This window comes from Poecile atricapillus, chromosome W (genome assembly GCF_030490865.1).
Source record: "Poecile atricapillus isolate bPoeAtr1 chromosome W, bPoeAtr1.hap1, whole genome shotgun sequence".
Classification (NCBI taxonomy): domain Eukaryota; kingdom Metazoa; phylum Chordata; class Aves; order Passeriformes; family Paridae; genus Poecile; species Poecile atricapillus.
Window position 1 is genome coordinate 80914529 of NC_081288.1, and position 23764 is coordinate 80938292.

The 23764-nt window shown below is 42.0% G+C and overlaps 1 protein-coding gene across 1 annotated transcript in view; it reads left to right on the top strand.

Annotated features, from left to right (window-relative positions):
* The first annotated feature begins 3736 nt into the window (after nt 1-3736).
* The window catches only part of LOC131592110 (amyloid-beta A4 precursor protein-binding family A member 1-like), a 41047-nt gene continuing 21019 nt past the window's right edge, over nt 3737-23764 (top strand). The window contains 3 exon segments of the mRNA XM_058863386.1: nt 3737-3829; nt 22823-22909; nt 23528-23713. Of these exon segments, the coding sequence (XP_058719369.1) occupies nt 3737-3829; nt 22823-22909; nt 23528-23713 (366 nt within the window).

A 23764-nucleotide genomic window follows, 5' to 3' on the forward strand; every position in this document is an offset into this window, starting at 1 on the left:
TGGGGACTGACTGGTTTTCTTCAGCTTGAGAAAAGGACACTTTGCTGGGAGCTGTTGCGGCATAGAGAAGGGAATTCACCATCACCCAGATGGAGCTGCTGCTGCTTCTTCTTCCTTCTTCGTTGGTGAACTTCGCACCCCCTGTCCTGCCAGGACATGCGGCAGTGCCAGGCACCGCTTCGGAGATGCTGATACACCTCAGCCACTGGCCCGAGATCTCTGCTCATTCCTGCTGTTCCAGCTAAGTGTTCCTCAGAGCCCTGCAGGAGCACTGGGACTGACTGCCCAAGGAGGTTTGTGAAGCAAAGTCTGTCCTCCATCCTTTCCTATCTCAGTCGAGAAGGCTGTCACGGGCTCCCTGGTTCTGTTTTGTTGCTAATGCTGTAGTTATTGTTGTTTGCTTGCTTCATTATACATCCTAGTAAAGAACTGTTATTCTTATCCCCAGATCTCTGCCTGAGAGCCCCTTGATTTCAAAATTATAATAATTCAGAGGGAGAGGGATCTACATTTTCATTCCAAGGGAGGCTCCTAGCAGACACCTGTCTTCCAAAACCGAGACAGTTCTGGTGGGAAAAGCCTCTGGCTACCCTGAAAATGTATCTGTCAACACCAGCAGATATCTATAACCCCCTTTTCTTGGGAGTTCTGAAAAGTCAATTTGCTACTGTTGTCCAGGCTGTTGGCCTTTTCCAATTTGACCAAGTTTTGGTTTGGGAGTATTCTTGAGTTTAGTCTGGAGGCAAATGTCACACTGCCGGTGTCGTGGTTTAAAAGTATTAACTAAAAAAATTACTAGAAAACTTACTTATTTCTTGCTGTGAGATATGGATTAGAACAAGAGCAAAACAGGCTTAAAACTTAAAAGGAACAAAGAAAGTTTATTAACAAAAACTACAAGGATAAGAAACCAGAATAAAACTTCCAGAAACCTTTTTTCCCTACTACCCAACCATTCCCTTGTTCAGATGACAACAGAGACACAAAAAAATCCTGGTGGTTAAAACAGTCTCAATTTTGCTATAGTTCTTTCATCATTCTTTGTAGAGGAAAGGAAGTCGTCTTCTGCTAATCTATGGAGTTTTTTTTCACAAGGAAATAATTTTCTTCATGGCTTTCTATTTCTCTGATGCCAGCCACCCGGAAATTCTGGCATCAGTTGTCTCCTCCCATTTCACATCACTCTGAGGTGTGTTATGGGTCTTGAGTCTAGGGATGTCATTTTAAGGATGAGTTATTCAAAGGCCAAAGTTCTCTTCATCTGTCTTTGTGAGCCTCTCTGGAAACAGAAGTTTTCTCTTTGCCTCTTAAAGGCTACAAATTTTCAATTATTACTTCTCTTTTTTTGTTCCAGCATCTCATAGGATCACAACTACTTCACCATTTGCTTAAATCCACACTTTGAAATACTCCATTCCCCCCAATATACTCTGTCATGAATTAAAGGAGTTTTTTCAGAACACTATTGTCCATCTCCATAGCTTTAACAGAAGAATATTTCAGCGTATTAAAGCATCTCCTTATTTCTCTCCCCCATCTGAAGCTTAATTCCTTTCTTTACTGTTTTTTATAGTTTAAGTTGTCTCTTTACCTGTTGATCACTCTCTCTTGCCTTCTTCCTGGAAAAAAGGATTAAATCTGCAAGTCTCATCTGAGTAGTAAAAGAGTTAGTCTTGCTCAAGCCGGAGGTGTTAATGGTGCCAGGTTTCAGCTCAGCGGCGCTTGGAGCTAAGGACCCTCCTGAGAAAAACTTCAGCCACTTTGAAGGCTTTCAGAGAGGCTGCAGCAGAGCTTGGCCCAGCCTGGGCCCTAGAGAAGCCCCACAGGCCCCATCTCCTGGCTCGGGAACTGCGGCAGGCCCAGCCCAGCTCCCGCCTGGGCCGTATGGCCTGAGCAGGAACCGGGGGGCCAGCTGGAGTTCTGCTCTCTTTCACAGCCAGAAACAGAGACAAAGATATTTCTGGGCTTAGGTCTTAAGGTGGTGTTCACAGGTTGATCTCACTTTTCAATGGTCAAGATTACTGTCAATTTTCAGAAATGGCCAGTTATTGGCTAGGAGAAAAACTCCCATCAGCCTCCAGCAGCCTAAACTATTTTTTTAGGTGTTTCCCTTTGTTTTCCTTAAATGTCAATCTAACACAGCCGGGTTACCTGAATGACAGTAGAGTATAAGTTTCTGCCAGTAATCTTTTCAATTAGATAGCTATACAGGGCATCTATTCTTCAATGTTTTTTCTGGTGCTCTTCCCTTACTAGTGACCATAACAGATGAGAAGGGATGACTATTGTCCCTTCTGCAGTAATAGCCCATCCCTCTTGGTTATACTTTCCTCCTTGACCCTGAATTAGCTTTCTATCTTTTCTGGTATATACTAGCTTACCTTCAAGGGAGACTTGTCCATCGGGAATTAAAGCTCCCCCAATCATTATCTCACCTTTAGCCACTTCTTTTGCCTCTGTCCGCCAGCTCATTCCTTTCCTCCAATTCTGACCTCACCTTCTGGTGTGCCTTAATGTGCATAATTGCTACCTGCTCAGGTAGCTGGACTGCTTCCAGTAGCTGCAGTATTTCCTCCTCTTGTTTGATGCTTTTCCCTTGTGAGTTATAACAGTCCCCTTTCTTTCCAGATGGCTCCACGTGCGTGTACAACCCCAAATGCAATCTGGAGTCTTTATAAATGTTTATTTTCCTTCCCTTTGTGATCTCCAGGATGCGGGTTAGAGCGATGATCTCTACCTTTTGTGCAGAGGTATCTGTTGGCAAGGGTCCAGATTCTATTACCTCTTTGCAGGCGGTAACTGCATACCCAGCATGTCACTTTCCACTGACGATGTAACTGCTCCCATCAGTGAACCAGGTTTCTGCATCATCCAGCGGGGTGTCTTTCAGATCTGGGCGGCTGGAGTAGGAGGCTTCGATAGTCTCCAGGCAGTCGTGGTGTACTGGCTCCCCTTGAGTCTTATTAAGAAAAGAAGCTGGGTTGATAATGTTGGTTACCACTATCTCTACATCGTCTTGTTCTACCATGATGGCTTGGTATTTCAGGAACCTTTGTTGGGAAAGCCAGTGCCCGCCCTTTACTTCCAGGACTACAGACACTGTGTGAGACACCAATACAGTCATTTTCTGGCCCAAGGTGAATTTTCATGCTCCCTGAATATTCAGCACCACAGCTGCAATGGCCCTGAGGCATCTCGGCCATCCTTTGGGTGTTACATCTAGTTGCTTGGAGAAGTAAGCAACTGGTCTCTGGTACGGACCCAGGTCCTGGGCCAGTATCCCCAGGGCAATTCCCTGCTTCTCATGGAAAACAGGAAGACCGGTTTATTCACGTTTGGGAGTCCGAGAGCCAGGGTCGACATTAGAGCATTCTTCAGCTGGTGAAAGGCTTGTGTGGCCTCTTTTGTCCACTGGAGGTCTCTGTTCCCGTTTGTTATGAGCCCATACAGAGGTTTCACAAGCAACCCATAGCTGTGTATCCATAGTTTGCACTATCCTGTCATTCCTAAGAATGTTCACAGCTCCTTCACTGTTTGAGGTTTTGGGGTTTGGCATATCGCTTCTTTGCGATCTTGCCCTAGCGTCTGTTGTCCAGCACTGATTTCATAACCCAGATAAATTACCTTTGGCTTCACTACCTGGGCCTTTTTCTTTGATACCCTGTATCCCTGAAGTCCCAGAAAGTTTAGCAGGCTTACAGTCCAGGCTATGCATGCCTCTTTTGTCCGGGTGGCTATGAGGATGTCATCCACATACTGCAATATCTTTCCTTCTTCTGGGGGAGCCTCCCAGGAATCCAGATCTTTGGCAAGTTGCTCCCCAAACAGGGTAAGAGAGTTTTTAAATCCCTGAGGCAATACCATCCATGTAAGCTGGGATTTACACCCACTTTTGGGGTTTTCCCATTCAAATGCAAAAATTTTCTGTCTGTCCTCATGGATACAGAGTCAAAAGAAGGCATCTTTCAAGTCTAAAACCGTAAACCAAGTTAGCTCAGGTGTTAGTCACGTTAGAAGAGTGTATGGATTTGCGACCACGGGATAGAGATCCTCAGTTATTTTGTTGACAGCCCTTAGATCTTGGACTATCTGATATGACCCATCAGGTTTTTGGACTGGCAAAACGGGAGTGTTGAACTCAGACGGGCACTCCTTTAACAATCCTAATTGGAAAAAGTTGTCAACTATGGGACTAATTCCTTCCCTATCTTCCTTTTTCAGGGGGTACCGTTTAATTCTAACTGGTTGTCTTCCCTCCTTGAGTTTGATTAATATAGGAAGTGCATTTTTTGCTCTCCCTGGTACATTGGAGGCCCACACTCCAGGAAATACTTGATTTATTATTTCGTTGCTAATTTCTCCCTCTGTTTGAATGGCTGTCAACATTAAACTTAATGCCTCTATGTACTGCTCATCATTTACCTCCAGAATAACCTCCCCATTTTTAAATTTAGTGGTTACTTGTAATAGTTCTAACAAGTCTCTCCCCAGAAGTTGTCATGAGGAGCTGGGCAGATATAAGAATTTATGAATGCCCCATTGCTTTTGAAGTCTATACTTTAATGGCTTGCAAAAATATGCTTTTTCAGGTTGGCCAGTTGCTCCTATTACTGTAATGTAGTACTTCCCCACAGGCGCCAAAGTTTTATTCAAGGCTGAATATGTTCCCCCTGTGACAACCAGAAATTCCACTTCTTTCCCTTTTCCCCCCAGTTTCAATTTTATAACCAGTGGATCTTCTGGGGTGAGATCTACTGGTCTTCCTCAAGCTTCTTTCAGATGTGCACTTTTCCCTTTTCCCAGTCTCCCTTTTCCTGGAAGGCCACCCCTTCTTCATTCTGGGCATTGATTTTTCCCGTGACCGTATTTCTTACAGATCGCACACTGATCTCTGCCCAGCCAGGATGGGCCTTGTCTGGGTGGTCCCTGTCTATGTCTTTCTCTCTCTCTCTCACAACAGCTACAGACTTCCTCACTCCTTACTTATATCCTTCTTCCCAGTTACTAAAAACTCTCCATGCCTCATCCAAAGAAGTCCCTAAGTTCCTCCCATCTGTCCCCCAAAGCTTTTGAAGTTTACGTCTTATATCACCTGTAGGCTGCCCCAAGAATAAATTAACTAACTGCTGTATCCCTACTTCAGACCCAGGGTCCAGTGATGTGTGACGGCGCATGGCATCTCTTAATTTTTCGAGGAATTCGGATGGTGACTCAGAGGGCCTCTGCCTGATTGCATATAAGGCTGACCAATTTATAGTTTTGGGGATGGCTCTTTCCATCCCCTTTGCGATCCACTCCTGATAGCTTTCTAACTTTCTCAATTCTGCTAATCTGTTTGGATCCCACTGTGGGTCTTGGAGTGGGAAATAATCTTTCACATCAAGTTTTTGGGTTTTATAATAATCTTCTGCCAGATCCCCTGCCGTTTTTATAATTAATTGTTTTTCTGTCTCGGTCGGTGCATCCAATAATAATTGCATATCACTCCAGTCTGGATTGTGTTGTTTTATTATATATTGCAGATGTTTAATTGTCTTAATTGGATCACTGTGGTAATTTTTAGCAACATTTTCCCACTCCGATCGATTGTGGAGAAGGGAACTTTAACCAATACCACTCCTCCCTCTGGTCCCACTGCCTCACACAGAGGTGCCTGTAGTATGTGTCTGTTGTCTAGTCTGGTGCACGATCAGAAGAGTGTCTGTAACCTCTGAGTCCACATCCTCATCCCTTTCTTGTGTTATGCGGGGAAGCTAAAGCAAATTGTCTGCCAGATCTTGTTCCTGGACCACAGTTTGTTAAACCTTATCTGATTTTGTACATCTTTGCTCTATCCTACACGCTGAACAACACCGCTTAAGCCTTCCTCTGTTCGTCTTATTCTCTTTCTCCAGGGCCAATACCAGAGCGTCAGGTGGAGTCCTGATCCCACAGTTCTTCTGCCATTCCAGGTGATTTCGAAAGAAGAAAAACATATCAGCATATGATACCTCTGTCCACTTTCCTCCTAAGAAACAGCGAATTGCAACAGCATGTTATAGTCCAAAGTTCCACTAGGTGGCGACCTCGCGCCATCATCCAATTTATATAATGGCCACCAGTCTTTGCAGAACCTGATCTCTCTTGTTCTCAGTTCCTCCACGTCCAGCAATATCTTTCTAATGTGCAGTAATACAGCCTAGTAGACTAGCTTTAGGGATCTCTTTACTTTGTCCAGTTCCCATTATTTCCTTCTTCTTGTTCTGTCCTGTTTCCACCCAAACTTTTCCTCACACAATTTCACTGTCTCTTCCCAGTACTCTTCCTACACACAATCCCAATTTGTGGGCACCCAATGTGACTTTCCACACAACAACCTCAGAGTTTTAGGCTCAATATCAACTTGATTAGGATGATTTTTCATTTCACACGTGGGGCATATGCCCTGCTGGTTATTAGAGCAACAATACCAACTTCTTTCACAATCTCCACACTGCAATAAAACCCACACCAGATGCCAATCCCTTGATCCTCTGACAGCTCTAATCTCCCACAAGCTATCCCATTCACCTCCCCTGGAATACTCAGGGTCAGTACTGCCGGTTTTTCCCAGTCCAAGGCCAGCAATATCCCTGCAGATGTTTTGTATATTCCTTCTAGATAGACCCATTCATTCCCTCTTTCTCTCCAATGATTCATTGGGTCAATCGATTCCCAGGGATCAAGTCCAAATCACTGCTGAGGATAGACTCCTTCAATTTGTCTATCCACGGTTAAAACAAATGCTAACCACTTTGCATTCAAGCACAACACTCCTTGCTCACACTTGGATTTTCCCCACACTGACCCCAGTCTCTTCACTTTTCTCCAGCCGCTTCAGTCGCCCGAGGTCAGAAACATGGATAGAGCTCCACAATCGCTCCGCACCTCTGGTGCGTTTCACTTGCTCATTCACTCACTGAACACAGTCAATGATTCAACATGTCCGGACTTAGCATTCACACAAAATAGATGCAAAACAAAGGTTTGCTCGACTTACCCCCAGAGTCGCTACCAGGCTGCTCTATCAGCTCAGCGAACCCCCCCCATCAGCCACACTATCGGCGAGAGATTGATTCCCCCTCCCTCTGTCTCCGGCCCCCTCCTGGCCAGCTGCTTGCAAGCCCACTGAGACTGTGCTGTGTGTCAGACATCTCTGTACGACTTATCAGCAGCCCTTTCCTTGATATTTAATGCATACCTTTATCTGCAATGCCAGCAGGTCATTGTCTGTCTCCGCGGTGAGCGAACCGAGGTTCAGGGACCCTCCTGGGAAGGTCCTGGGGGTGCGCCAGGGAATCCGCTCCTTGGCTGCTCCCATGGCCAGACAAAGATTCTCCTGGCTGGCTCACCAAAATGATATGCGGAAAGAAAACTTGATAACTCACAGAGGAAGTTATAAGAGCAGGTTTGAATTTACTCAGCACTGAGGTACATATGGGTAAGCTCCTCCAAAGACATGCATACCCCGAAGACTTTCCCCTCTCCTTTTATTCTTTACAAAGTAGGGTTACACAATACACCTAATACATATTCATTTCCTAACTCTGCCTGTCCCTGCTTCATATTAAAATTAGCTCCGCGCCTCTTTGTGGCTGCACACTGCTCATTGTTGGTCACTTTGGTGGTTGTCTGGGGGACTTTGGGATGAAATCAGAGGTTTACTCCTCAGTTTTGACGAGATGAATAACGAGGAATGGGAGCACCATGCCTTGAGATGATTTATTGCTCAAGTAAGCCAGATAACATTTCAGTCTGAAGGTGTGAGGTTTAGAGGAGCAACAAGTCAGCCATAGCTCAAGGCAGTCACAGGTTTCTTCTTCACACAGCAGTATATAATCTTTTGGTCCAATAAACAGTTGATACGAAATTTGTTTCTACTTATTAACCTATCACCTTTGCTTAATTTTGCTGCACTGCCTCTCTCTTAGCCACTAAGCTGACAGGTCACATACTCATACACACACCTCTATTACAGTTTCTAGATCTCTAACCTACTCTATAAATCACACTATTACAGTTCAAACTTCAAACTATTTTACTTAATATAATTTCTTACTTATAACTATAGAGACATAAGTTTATAATATCTCTATCCATTGTCTGTGTACCTTCATCATTACATTAACCTAAGCTCTTTCTAAGGCTACAGATTGAACCCTTCAGAATCTGTAGAATTTTCCATTTTTTCCATTTCCCACAAGTTGAACTTTTCACCTCGTATCCTTACTCATGTTCCTTTTAGTCCTTTGACCACCTTTGGAACTTTGATACCATTTCTTCCGGCTTAGGGGTCCAAAGAATCTCATTATCCTGTGGTGCCTTTGTCCTTGCATCCTGTTTTTGTATTCTAGCTCTTCATCTTATCTTGTAGTCTTGGTCCCTTCTTGCTCTTGTGGGAGCAGTAAGCATTCCGTAGGGGTTGGCAGCCCCCTCTTCTAGTCAAAGCACTTCTTTATGCTTGATTCCTAATTCTTAATTTCTGTTTCACACTGGCTAACCATAGCAACTCTACTTATATACTTTTTCTATAGCATTGGTCAAATATATATTTATAAAGATTATACATATTCAAATATTTCTTTCAACTCCTTTACATGTTCTGGGAATTCTTTAGCTTGGTTCGACCCCTGACTCATCTTTTTAGAGTATGTGCAGTAATCGTGGATGTGATTTTCAGTTGTGCCTCACTTCTGTGGTTTCAGCAGGCAACAGTGATTGACAGTCAAAGGGTCAATGGCAGGAGTCTTTTACATCCATTCCTCAAATGTTATCTGACCATGAAGACAGTTTTAGCTATTTCCACAAGTACTTTAAATCAGCATCAGCTATTTCACAAATTTATCTGAGTTATTCTCACTATTGTCAGCTATTACAAAAATAACAGCAGTAGTTACAACTTCATCTACTTCTGCAAAAGTTAACATTATAATGCACAACACATAGCACCCACTTTAATATTTTGTGAAAGCCTAAACTATATGTTTATCACACTAAAATATACAAGTGTGCTGGTTTTGCATTGATTGACATTTGGGTAAGAAGTAAGAAACTACCCACAGAAGTGATTTCTCAGAGACAACCTGCTGGGAGATTCCTCTGTGCCTGGGAAAGGCCAATAGCTAGCTAGTTCTGAGAACTGACAACATTATGAAGCATTTAGAAATTAGATCCACCTCTGTGAGATCCACATTTTAAAAACAGCAAGCCTGGGAAATCTCTCTTAGCATCCAGCTTCAGAAGGTAACTGAACTCTGGTGAGGCTGGCCCTGCTCCCCCACGGCCTGTGTGGCCTGGGGAAGGGGGGGCCGGTCCAGACCCCAGCAGCCCCTGGGTGGGGCATGGAAGATGCTGGGCCCTGGCCCCAGGCTGGGCCGGGCCACAGCTGCTAACATCTTGCCAACACTAAGCCCCCCCAGCCCGCACCAATGGCCCCAGGCTGAGCCAGGTCCACCCGCCCTCCAGTGGCTGCCTGAAAATCTATTGTCATGACTGCTGCAGCCGCTGCCCATGACCATCTGCAGGCCTGGCAAGATTTAACCCTTTCAGTGTACAGATAAGACCTGCAGACCACAATTCTCCCTTCGGGTGAGAGAAAAAGACAAAGTGATTTTGAGAGACCGCCAGCTTATTCACCAGCCTTCACAGAAGTAAACATGAACACCGTTTATTTCTATCTTTAGCACACCTTTTATAGGGTTTTACAGGGTCCGCAGGCAAAGCAAGCTACTATTGGCTAACACACACAGGTTTACATTTTTTCTCCTACACACAAGGATATTGTTTTGCTTTACTCTCTCTTCTGCAGGAAGGTTTCAAGGACTTTAGCCTTTAATATCACGACTTATTTCAAAGGCTGGTTTGTGCATACAGGCCTTTACTAATATATAAAATATATCAACAAAGTGAGGACACGTAGAAGACAACGTGAAGACACTGAGGTCAGTGAAGATTCAAGCCCTAGATCGAAGGTGAATGAGGAGATGCCTTAGTTTTGGGCTGAAAAATTCTTTTAATAAGGCCATGGAGATGGACAATGATACACTGAAATATCCCCTTTAATTCATGAGACAGTATAGGGGGATGAATTATTCAAACTGTAGATGTGAGCAGAGGCATCCATTGATAAAGCCAAGCAGATGTTGTAGTAGCTGTGATCCCATGAGAAGCTTGAACAGAGAGAGAGAGAGAAAGAGAGAGAGATGAGAGTGATGAAGACTCTTTGCCCCCAGGGAGAGAAGAAGAAAACCTCTGTTCCCAGAGATGATCACAGAGACAGATGAAGACAACTTTTGCCTTTGAACAACTCATCCTTAAATAATACCCCATGAGTTTATGGCCCATGGACACAGTTGTAGGAAGGCTGTGAAAATGGGAGGAATTTAATGATGGCAGAACTTTTCCTGGGCAGCTGCTATTCATGGAAATGAAAAGCCATGAAAGAACTGTTTCTTGTGGAGAAATCTCCATGGCATGGCAAGAGAAAACTCCTCTCCCTACAAGAACTGATGAAAGACTATTGTAGAGTTAGTAACCGATTTAACATCCCAGGTTTTGTCTCTACATTGTCAGCTGGGAAAAGAAAGAAGTTGGGCAGGGGGAGAAAAAGTGTTTTGGAGGTTTTATTCTGATTCTCCTTATTCCTTTTGTTCTATTAATAAAGTTTCTTTATACCTTTTAAGTTTTGAGCCTGTTTTGCCCTTCTCCTAATCCATATCTCACAGCAAGATATGAGTAAGTGCACTGGTGATTTTTGTCCAGTGCTGAAATCCATCACATTATTTAGTGCATTAGCCAGGAAGCTCAAATTGGAAAATCTAAACCACTAGAACAAGCTACACAGGGACCAGTGCATTGGCCACAAAAAAGCTGACAAATTATCCTATAGCAAAAGCATTTAAAAGTGATTACAAACTCTACTATATAAAAATCATTGTCATTAATAATAATTTGCAAAAGCCAAGACATAATAGCGAAAGCCAATAACTACCTAGTTATTTACAACACCAGGGTTGAACAAGTAAAATCATAACCCTTTACCTGAACAAATTCACAAATGCAAAAGTTAGAATGATTTTTAATTATTATCAACTGACCATCTACAACTACATAGTCACAAAGTATTCTCAAGCAAACTCGTCCCTTGCCTATATACACAAGCATGGTTTCTGGGCTGTCATCTGGTCAAATCTCAAAATGACACGTTTTGCTCGGTTTCAAGACAAATGACTTGAGCCTTTATTGATGTCTTAAGTTGCAATGCAAGATGTAACTAAAGTATGTATTCTATTACCATCTGTTAAAACCAAGTGGGGCAGTGTTCTTTATCTCTTCCATGACTCATCCTTCATAATTTTGGGGAGATATCATCTAATAATGGACCAGCTGTTAAAACCAGGTAGAACAATGTTCTTTATCTCTTCCACGACTCATCCTCCCTTCAGGGAAATATCTTCTGTTAATGCGCCATTGAGTCTCACTGCATAACTGAAAAAATTACATCACCTGATTGTGAAATGCCCCATCCAGGGGGAGGAGCCAAGCATTCCTACCTAGATATAATCTGAGACTTAGAACACCACAAGCAGCCTTTTTCCACTGAATTCCCAAAAGACCAGACCCATCTACAGCACCAGTAGACCTTTGGAAGAAAACGACACTCTTCTACAAGATCATTACTTCAACAGAACTACATCTGTCACTCCAAAAAGACTACAGCCACCATTTAAGCAGACTGCAACTAACACCCTGACCAACAGGGAGTCAGGTTGTATCCTGTCAGTGTTTTTTTTTTGTACGACTACATTTTTATTTTAATTTTCCTAGTAAAGAACTGTTATTCCTATTCCCATATCTTTGCCTGAGAACCCCTTAATTTCAAAATTAAAATAATTCAGAATGACAGAGTTTACATTTTTCATTTCAAGACAGGGTCCCATCTTCCTGAGCAGACAGCTATCTTTCAAACCAAGAAAACTGTATTTTATTCACAGATGAACTATTGTTCCTGTACAATGCATGTGTCAACATCTATAGTTTGCCTTTTGTTTTCTTTTTTATGGGTCCATATCCTATGTTCCATACGGTACAGTATAGTTCCATTGTGAGTTAATCCTAAGGCAATGATGGGATAAATTTCATACACCTTAGAACTAAACACTGTTAACACAAAGGCAGTGACCATATCATTGTTTGGGCTTGTCATGGGATAGCTTTACCTTTAACGTGGTTTTGAGAGCTAAGAAAGTTGAAACTGCTGGTGGCTGATGGGAGTTTTTTCTCCTGACCAATTATCAGTCATTTCTAAAATTGACAGCAGTTTCAACCATTAAAAAGTGAATTCAACCTGTGAACACCCCCTTAAGAAGTACAGTCAGAGCTCTCTTGTCCTCTTTTGTTTCCGGCTTTTGAGAAGGTAACAAGGCTCTGTCGAGCTTCCTCTCTCCCCCCCCCTCCCCCTCGGCCGGATAAGGCCGCAGAAGACGGAAGGGGGGGGGGAGGAAAGGAAAGCAGAGCTGGCAGCCTGGTTTAGTTTTCAAGTTCTGTTGCTGGACTGAAACCTGACACCATGAACTTTTGCAGTTTTCTAAAGCTTTTAATTCTTTTACTACCTGGATAAAACGTACAGATTACTCCTTTTTCCCAGAAAGACAGAGAAAGAGAGACAACCAACATGAAGAAAACATTATAGAACCACCAAAAACAGTGAGGAAAAGAGTTAAGTTTTAAATAAGAGAGAGAGAGAATAAGAAGATGCTTTACAGCTGAAATATCTTTCTGTTAAAACTATGGAGATGGACAATAGTAGTTTAAAAAGACTCCTTTAATTCATGACAGAGTATTGGGAGGAATAAAGTATTCAAAGTGTGGATTTTGAGCAAAAGAGAGAGTACTTGTGATACAGTGAGTTGCTGGAACTGGGTAAAGATTTTGAAGCCTTAGGGGCAAAGAGAAGACTGTTTTCCAGGAAAGCTCACAAAGACAGATGAAGAAGACTTTTGCCTTTGAATAACTCATCCTTAAAATGACATCCCTAAACTCATGGCCCATACACACCTCAGAGTGGTGTGAAATGGGAAGAGAAAAACTGATGACAGATTTCCGGGCAGCTGACATCAGAGCAATAGAAAACTATAATAGAAATAGTTTTCTTGTGAGAAACTCCATAAGTTAGCAGAAAGAGACTTCTGTTTCTCTATAAAGACTGATAAAAAGACTGTAGCAAGAATTACGACTGTTTTTAACAACCAAAGTTCTAAAGTTTTTTTTGTCTCTATGTTGTCATGTGTACAAAGAAATGATCAAGTAGTGGGAGATAAAAGAGTATTCTAGAAGTTTATTCTGGTGTTCTTATTCTTGTAGTTTGTTAATAAACTGTCTTTATTCCTTTTAAGTTTTAAGCCTGTTTTGCTCTTGTTCTAATCCATATCTCACAGCAAGAAATAAGTAATTTTTTTAGTTACCAGTTTAAAACCATGACAGGGCTATAGGTAAAATTCACCAAACTCAGTGGCATTATCCCAAATTATCTTTCTAATCTCAGCAGGCAAGATACCATTTTCATCTTCCTGTCATAGGTTATACCTACAATTGGGTTTGAGTACAACCGGGAACTAAACAAACATTGCCTTGAGTGGTTCAATGGTGTCAGCAATGAATTGATGGTCCTTTTCATTGGTTTCCTCCAATCTGGATAATATCATAGAATCATAGAATGGTTTGCGTTGGAAGGGACCTGTAGTGGATTGGTGCTGGTCAGATGCTAAGCACCTACTGAAGCTGCTCTCTCACTCCCCTCTGCAGCTGGACAGGGGAGACAATTTAATGAAGGGTTCATGGGTTGAGATAAGGACTGGGACAGATGGCTCACCAAACACTGTCATGGACAATACAGCCTCAACTTAGAGATATGAAGTGAATTTATTACTTACAAAATCAGAGCAGGATAATGAGAAGTAAAATAAGACCCTTAAAAACACCTTCCTTCCCCCCACCCCACCCACCTTCCCAGCTCTACCTCCCTCCCTAGTGCCACAGGGAGACAGGGAATTGAGGTTATGGTCAGTTCATCATGTTTTTTCCGCTGCTCAGGGAGAGGTGTCTTTCCACTGCTCCAATGTGGGGTCCCTCCTATGGGAGATAGTACTTCATTAACTTCTCTAACATGAGTCCATCCCACAGGCAAAAGTCCATCCCAAACTGCTGCAACATGGGTCACTCTTCAGTGGTGTGCAGTCCTTCAAGGACAGGCTGCTCTAGCATGGGGTCCTCTCTCCATGGGTCTGCAGGTCTCTGCCAGGACCCTGCTCCAGCATGGGCCTCCCTCAGGATCACAGCCTCCTCCCAGGCATCCACCTGTTCTGGTGTGGGTCTCCTCCACAGGATGCAGGTGGATCTCTGCATCCCCATGGTCCACTATGGGCTGCAGGGGAACAGCTGCTTCACCATGGTCTTCCCCACAGGCTGTAGACACCTCCTTCCGCTCTGCTGAGGTTTAGGATTTTTCTTATTGTTTCTTTCTCCCATAAAATTTTGTCCCACCTGTCGCTAAAAAACAATAATAACCAATACATAGGAGAGACAAAAGTTGTCAAGCTCAGGGCAGGAGGGCACCTGGCTGCACTTCTCTTATCTGAGGGTTTCTCTTGGAGGGGCAGAGACAGCGCAAGAATTGGGCTGAGGAAAAGGGGGTTGTGTGCAGCTCCTAGCTCTCTCTCACTTGTTTTTGGAGGAGGATGGTTGAGCTGCTGCTTGTGGGGGGGTGGAATTGCTGCCCCTGCCAGAGCCCAGGCCTGCCCTGTTTACCCCTGCTGAAGCAGTAATATCACGGACAAAGGACTCTCCAACTATTTAAAGTTAGAAAGTAGTATGTTTTATTATAGCCGGGCGGCACATGGAGTCACCTCTCAAAGACGTGCACACCCCACCACTGCCCCTTGTTCCCTATTTCTTCCCTCAAGAATTACATATGCATAGGATTACACAACACACCTGTCATGGTTTTAAAGCATTAGCTAAAAAATCACTAGAAAACTTAATCATTTTTTGTTGTGAGATATGAATTAGAAGAAGGGAAAAACAGGCTTTAAACTTAAAAGGAATAAAGAAAGTTTATTAACAAAACTACAAGAATAAGAAACCAGAATAAAACCTCCAGAAACCCTTTTTCCCCACTACTCAACCATTCCCCTTGTTCACATGACAACACAGACAAAAAAAAAAACTGGTGGTTAAAACAGTCCCAACTTTGCTATAGTCTTTCATCAGTCTTTGTAGAGAAAAAGAAGTTCTCTTCTGTCAATCTATGGAGTTTTTCACAAGAAAACCATTTTCTCATGGCTTTCTATTTCTCTGATGCCAGCCGCCCGGAAAACTCTGCCATCAGTCTTTTCCTCCCATTTCACAGCACTCTGAGGTGTGTTCATGGGCCAATAGGTCAAGGGGTGTCATTTTAAGGATGAGTTATTCAAAGGCAAAAGTTCTCTTCATCTGTCTCTGTGATCATCTCTGGAAACAAGTTTTCTCTTTGTCTCTTAAGGGCCACAAATCTTCAATGACTATTACTTCTCCTTTTTTGCTCCAGCATCTCATAGGATCATGTAACTTTTCTCTAAAAACTCTTTTTTTTGTTTCTCTTATTCTGCTGCATTTCTTCAGTATTTTTCTTTCTCTTCCTGGATTTCTCAGCCTTCTTTGGACTGAATTCTTTTGGGATCCTCCCTTGTGGGGAGCCCGGCTTATCTTAGTTCTTATGATTTGAAGAAAACTCCCGAGCTGGTTAGAATCTCGTTTCTCGTGTTTATTAAAAGGTCATCACAAAACTTGGCAGGTCTTTCTAGGCTGGCTGCACAAGGTTAATTCTTTGTAATCTGGTACATTTCTTTCTTCATATGGTACAAACAAGGCCTTGTCGCGCACTTTGTGTCTGATGCATAAAATGGCCCTGAACTACGCAGTTCTTTTATCTTTATACTTATTTTTACCCAATTAACAATAGACACGTATATTATTTTTCTTAATGACCCAATGACCCATCTTCTGTATGCTGCACTGTGGCATTTTCTAACCAATCACTTACTATTACCCAAAAACCTCTAGAAGAAGAACATGAAGAAGAAAGAAGGGACAAGGGACAACACCTTAAATCCTCCATCTTGTCTCTTGTTCTCTAAACTAACTTTTTCACCCAGTGATTTAAGAAAATTTTCTAATCTACATACTTACACTTTTAGCTTTTTCTATCTAACTTTAACATTTGTTCTCATGTATCACCATGAAAACATGCTCATGAATTTCATGTTATATGAAATTCAGTGTTTTTCTGGATCTTATAATTAAGTATCAGAAACAAGGGCACACACTCTGTATTCCAGACTCCAAGAGATCACAATTACTTCACCATTTGCTTAGATCCACACTTTGAAATACTCCATTTCACCCAAAACACTCTGTCATGAATTCAAGTTTTTTTTCAGAACACTACTGTCCATCTCCATAGTTTTAGCAAAAGAATATTTCAGCTTATTAAAGCATCTCCTTATTTCTCTCCCCCATCTGAAGCTTAATTCCTTTTTTCACTGTCTTTGATAGTTTATGTTGCCTCTTTATATGTTGATCACTCTCTCTCTTCCCCTCTCTCTGGAAAAAAGGATTAATCTTCAAGTCTCATCTGGGTAGTGAGAGAGTTAAAATCTTGCCCAGGCCTTGTGGATGGTCCTGTGATCTCTGCCAGGGCAGCAGCTGGAGCTGTCTGCAATGGAACATTTTTTCCATGGCTGTTCTGGGGGAGTGTGGCCACTATCTCAGCACGCCACAGGCCAATAGCTTTCCCTCCCCTTACTCGGCAGTCTCTGGCGAAACTTGGCAGTGGCAGAAACTGCAGCCAAGCCAGGGACCGGCCTAGCCCAGCAGGCCTGCTGTACAAGGCCCAGCGAGCCCTCCGAGAAGGGGGTCCTGACACTTCACAGTCTCCATCCCCCCCGGGAACCGCAGAGCTCCGGCCAGCCCCACTCCCCCCATGGCCTTTATCGGCCTGGGGGGGGGGGGGGGGAAGGAGGCTGAACTGGAGCCCTGTTACCTCTTCAAAGCCGGAAACCAAAGAGAGCAAGAAATTCCTGGGCTTATGTCTTAAGGTGGTGTTCACAGGTTGATCTCACTTTTCAATGGTCAAAACTACTGTCAATTCACAGAAATGGCCCATTATTGGCCAGGGGGAAAACTCCCATCAGCCTCCAGCAGCTTTCACTTCCTTAGGTGTTTCCCTTTGTTTCTTAAATGCCAATCCATCACAACTCCTAACACATATTCATTGCCTAACTCTGCCTGTTCCTGCCTTTTATGGTAATGAGCTCCATGCCCCTCTGGCCATGCTCAGTTTTTCTTTTGTAATGGGTTTGGGGTATTTTTTAATAAAATCTTCCTCGGGCTTGAACTTTTTAACTGTCTTGTTGGCAGCTCTCCTGGTTCTCTTTGACATAGTTCAGATTCCTTGCCTGCAAGTGCAGACATAGTTCTTTCCTTTCCACATTAGTCCATCCTTCTTGTCTCCTTCTACAAACACAACTTAAGAAAAGTAAATTATATATATCCTTGGGCAATTAATTTCATCTTGGCAATCATTGACTACATTGCCTTCTTTCTACAAGCAAAAGATATGTAACTTTGCTTCTGTCAGGAAAATTAATCCACAAACACCAGAAGTTTATGTCCAAAAAGGAGACAGAGGAGTCCTTTTACTTTATTCAAATAAAGGGAGAGGCCATGGGGCATTCCCCTGGGGTCTCTCAAATTTTTGGAGGGTGCAGCCTCCTTTTTATCCTAATTTCCTGGCCTCATGTCCCTTTCTTTCTTTCCCCATAGGCTGAGGTACTTGAGAGGTACAGACTTCCTGGAATGCCTGATACCTGAGATAACCCCCCCCCCCAATGCATAATCCCTTCTTAATTCTTAACTCTTATGGAATTTTATGGTGCTTCCCCAGCGTCTCTTTCATCTTTCAGTGGAATCCATCCCATTGTTTCTGTTATCACTCCATGATAATTTCATCTTATCAGCAGATCTATATGGATGCTAACTATGAAACAGGGAGCACAGTGCCTAGGGAATAGCAGGCTGCATAATTTTCTCAGTCTCACCTGAGAAAGTGGCCTGGGAAATCATAAAGAGGAATTAAAACAATCCTCAGAGATAGAAGACAGCCTTGCAGGTGCTGTTTGTCAGTTCCTTGTTTTCTTGCAAGAGAAAGTCGAGGGGTGGTGTACACCACTGACCAATGATGGTGATGTGTTAGTTTACTAACCAATAAGAGTTTTACTTTTCTGTACTTTCATGTATCGGTCTATAAAAGAAGATTTGAAGTAATAAATGAGATAGGAACTCTCCTGTTCGACTCACAAGAGAGTCTGTGTCGTTCTTCTCGCTGTTCCCAATAGAGCGACAGATCCACAGCTTGTTTGTAAAGACAAACCTGTCATTCCTCTCACTTCTAACTACCCACATCTAGTAATCATTAACTACCTATATTGCTCCTACCTTAGATTTTTGTATGTTTCTTTTACCTTGAATATTCTTATGTTTCTTCTATTCTAGTTAAAATCTTAATTTCCTAATTTTCTTAACTCACTGCCATATAGGTGAGCTTTTGCTCGTGAGAGCAGACATTGAACTGGAACTTTATTGGCACCCTGCCTCACTGGAAAGGACCCTTGTCATCTGTTTGGGTGCCACAGGGAAAAGACCAGGACCCCGACCCTGTCCTGGAGTGACTTTATGATACTAGTATCCCAAATCGCCTAGTTTATGTTATACATTAAGTTCTGCACCTTTAAGACTGGCTCTGAATGGGAAGGGAGGAGAAGAAGAAACACGCAGTTTGTGTTGAAAAAAAACATCACTCCCCCAGATCCTGCTCCTAGACTGTAGTGTCTGCAGCACGGACAGACAGCGAGACAGAGCTTCTCTTTGGCTTTTAGTTAGTTTTAGTTAACTGAGGCAGAGGAGTTCCCTGGACTTTTTTTTCTTTTTTCTTAGATCTCTTCAAACCTGCTCTAGACTGAAAAACACCCAGACAAACCCTGGGAGCTCACTCCTGTGGCCCACTGGGGCCTGGGCCTCGGCAGTGTCGGAGAGACTGAAAAGAACCTGAGCAAGCCGAGCTACACCACATGAAAAGGACTTTTCTTCCTAGATTTGCCATCCCATAGAACAGTGAAAAATGTTATTGTATAATATTATTTAATTTCTGTTAAATAAACAGTTTTTTCCACTTCTCTCCAAAGAAATCTCTTTTACCCAAACCCGTTAAAGAGAAGGGTCGTTTCAATTTTACTTTCCTGGGGGAACCCCATTTAAAAGGTCTCTCCTAAATTTACCCTAAACTAAGACAGACCCCCTCCCCCTTCTCAGAGGGCATGTCACCCCAGCTGTTTGCCGCAGCTGCTGCTGCGGAGCCCGCTTGCCACTGCCCAGCTCCGCTGCTTTCTGCCGCTGCTTGGGGCTTTTTTGCTGCACTCTAACCTGCACCCCCTGCCTGCCGGGACACCCCGCACTCCCTATTACGGCTGCAGAGGTTCAGCTACTTCTTGCTTGCTACCCCGGGTGAGCCTGTCCTGCCGTTCCAGACACTGATCCAAGGTTCCTGCTACAGTCCATTTTCACCACTCAGCCCGTCTGCCATTACCACGCGAGGGAGATGCAACTGAACCCTCACCACAGCGCCCCCTGCAGCCGCTGGGGAATCATCGCACCTGCCCTTCCCAGCTGGGAGCCACCAGCACCACTGCCAGCTGTGACCATAACTACACCAAAGGATAAAGTGCCTGCAGCCGAAAAGACTGTTACTGGGTTCCTGCTTTTGTTTGTTGTTGCTGCCATTGTTGTTGTTTGTTTGCCTTGTTATACATATATACACTAGTAAAGAACTGTTATTCCTTTCCCTGTATCTTTGCCTGAAAGCCCCCTAAGTTCAAAATTATTATAATGATTTGGAGGGAAGGGGGTCATATTTTCCATTCCAAGGGAGGTTCCCGCCTCCCTTGGCAGACACCTGTCTTTCAAACTGACACCCTCCTTCTCCACTGCCCTTGCTGTCTGCAGAGTTGTTCCTCTCACATGTTCTCACCCCACTGTGTCCACAATTACAACTGCACAAAAACTTTTTTTTCCCCTCATCTTCTTGAATATGTTATCACAGAGGCATCACCACTATTTCTAATTGGCCCAGCCTTGACCAGTGGCACATCTGTCTGGAGCTGCCAGGGATTGGCTCTGCTGGAGTGAAGAAGCAGTCACCAACATGAACATCATATTCTTCCTGGTGGACTCCAGATGCTGATGTGAAAAACGAGGTTCACATAATTTTTTTATAAAATTTAAAAGTTTAATAAAAAGACAATTAGGAGATAAAAATAAAATAAAGTGTACAAATACAGCTGGATGTCTCTGCATTCAGCCAAGAGAGCACACCTACTAACAAAGGATTGTCCCTTAAAAACAGAACCCTACTACATATCCATAAATTCTCATACATATTCATACATTCTTATTAGGATCTTTGGTGTTCTTCTGTTTAGTTTTCTCTTTCCCCCTTACCAATAGATCAATCTTCTTGGCACCACCAAGATTTACATTCCCTGATAACAGAAATGCAATAAATTCTTCCACCAGAACTCTGGTCACGGCAGTCTTCATCTGGATAAGATAGTTTAAGAATGCAGGGGGGTTTCTAGCTATCTTTTTCAGTCTTTGGGTTACACAAACAAAAGTAGTTTTTGTTTTAATACTATGCCATAGCCTAACATATATGTATTATACCACTATTTCTAAGTTTCATCAATAACAGAAATAAAGGAAACTATATTAATACAACAAAATTTTCTAATCTTATACATATAACATTCATTATAATGTTTGCGAGAAGCCAATAATGTGATACGCATTTATAATGCTGACAACTTGCTGTAGCGCTGCTCGCCCACCCCATTCCCCCCCACACCTTAATGAAACCACCAACTTCATAGTCTTTAGAGCTCTTTGCCTTATATTTTAATCAACTGCAAAACAATGGAATGTCAGTGGTGCTTATTTTCAATCACTGTACTTATCACAGTAATAGTACATAAGATATTTTCATGGGATTATATGAAATGTCTTTGGGTATAAAGCATCATTACAGTAATACTGCTTCATTATAAGAGACATTTTCTGGTGTTTATGAAGTATATGATCTTCTTCATTCTTGGCAGAATGTCATGGTATTGAAAAATTCTTCTGAAGGTTTCACAGAAAAACCTGGTCTCCAAATGCATGGGTGTATTGGCATAGGAGGAGATGTATTTGGGGGCAAAAGGGTTCAGTCAGATATCACTTCTAATTTTTTTTGAGGAAAGTTTAATATATTTCTGTGTTTGGATGTAAGATTGAATTATTTGAGATTTATGATTCCACATGTGTGGGAGAACATTAAGCAATTTGTACTTAATTCTTTAAATATTAAAGAGTTGGAATAATAATGGGTGGGATTCTTTTCTTGCATCTTATGCTGATTTTACTTTGGAGGAGTCAACTTGTACTGCTGCAAATGAGGAAAGGCTCTTGGAGAGTGTGGGAGAAAACTGTTTCTTCAGAGTAATGTTTAGATGAAGAAAATCCTTTCATATATTCTCCTGATGAAGATCTCTCTTAATTTTAGTTTTTTTAAAAGGCAATAGATATTAAGCTTTGTTTTAACCAATAAAAAAAAAAGAGGAAATTAATCTAAGAAGAGACTAATTCAAAACAACTAATAGATTGAGCCCTGTCATTAGTGTATATATTCCTGTTTGACTTAAGTCTTTGCAAGTTTTTCTCTAACTTATTTTCCATCTCTGTTTATTATATGCCAAACAGATGGAACCGAAATTATCCAAAGTCAGGAAGAAGGTGCAGTACAACCTCCATCCAATTGATGTTACATCTGTTCTGTTGTTTGCCTTGTTGGGGTTTGTTTTTGTTTTTTTCTTGGTCTTTTGTCTTCTCCCCTCAGTAAAGCTTTATTGGATTTATTTCTGAGCTACCATATCAGTTAACTTTTCTCAGAAGTCAATCATCTAGTTGGCCATCATTAGCCATTGAGTATCATTAACCATTCTGCGTTAGAAATAGGGTGAAGATTTGACTTACCAAAGGGATACAGGTAGTACCAAAAATGCATACCTAAGAAATAGGATTTATGTGTCAGGTTTTATTCTGTAAACTAGCAAAGTAAAAAAAAAGTGCTTTTTTATTCCTATATAGGGAGTGTTTTGCTTGATTCACAGCTGTTTCAAATAAAGGAAAAAAGTATAGACACAATTATATGCTGAATTACTCATATTTTAGTAATATGTCATTATTATATAGTTCTTAAATAGTCATCTTTTTAAAAAAAAATGCACTTAAAATTGCAAGCATTTGCTTTTAGTTTACAAAGGTATGGCTTCTGGAGGGACATAGCACATTGTCTCACTCTGAAGACCCTCTTGGTAGAACTGTGCTATGTTATTTAAAATTGTACCTGTGCTACACATTTTCCCCATTCTGAGCAGTCACTGTTAAGCCCCTGCATGGGAAAGGAGGTCAAAGTGGTTTTTATGGGATTAAAATTTTACAAATTACATCTAACCCACTTTTGTATCTAATACAGGGTTTCCATATATTTTTGTTTAGCTTCTGCAATCTATTACTTTGCTTTGAATTGCTGTTCTGGTGCCTCTTTTTTTGTTTGTGGTCTAACATAACTATTAAGGGTGTTAACTAATGTTACTGATTTTATTCCATTTCTTTGCAGGCTCCAGAAGGTGAATCTCAACCTGTTACTGAAGTGGACCTCTTCATTTCTACACTGAGAATAAAAGTATTGAATGCAGACACACAGGTATGGACAAAGAAGCAGCTTTGTAGGTCAAGCCTTGTCAGTATTATAATAATAGTCCTTTGAAATAGACCTTCCAAAATCTGACTTTCATGGAGTGTTGGCTTTTATAGTTCCATCCAAGACTTGCTGGTCAGAAATCTATGCTTGAGAACCACATAACACATGGAGTTAATCAGAGTTGTCTGACTGATTTGGCAGGTATGCTAATTGCAGTCAGCCCAAAAAATAAGGAGCTTTGTTTACATTGTACAGCACTCTTAGGCAACCTATTACCATAATATGACAAGTACCAGCTTGTCCCCAGAGAAGCCTGACATATTTGATTCTGATAAATAATTTGAAGTTCTTAGTCCTCAGCATGTTGTGTGTTCAGGCCAAGATATTCATGTCTTTGTGTTCTTTTCCACATTTTCAAAATGTACTTTTCTTTGTTTTGTTTTTTTTTTGAAAGTGAAGCTGTTGATTCCTCTTGGTCTCCCATACAAGATACTTTTCTTACGGTTTGTAGACATTTACTTAACAAATGTGTCATACTCCCACTAATTTCTTTATAAAACACCAAAAGTGCATTAAAAATCTGCTTAAAAAGCATCTGATACTGTTTTTTCTATCCCGCAGGAAATTATGATGGATCATCTTCTGAGGACCATTTCTTACATCTCGGATATAGGGAATATAGTTGTCCTGATGGCTCGCAGACGAATGCTGGAATCAAATTCACAGGAAAATGTGGAAGCATCTCATGCCTCCCAAGATGGAAAAAGGCAATACAAAATGATTTGCCACATCTTTGAGTCTGAAGATGTAAGGATTTTATCTTGCAATTTTTCTAGGAGGCAAAATGTGAGCACATCT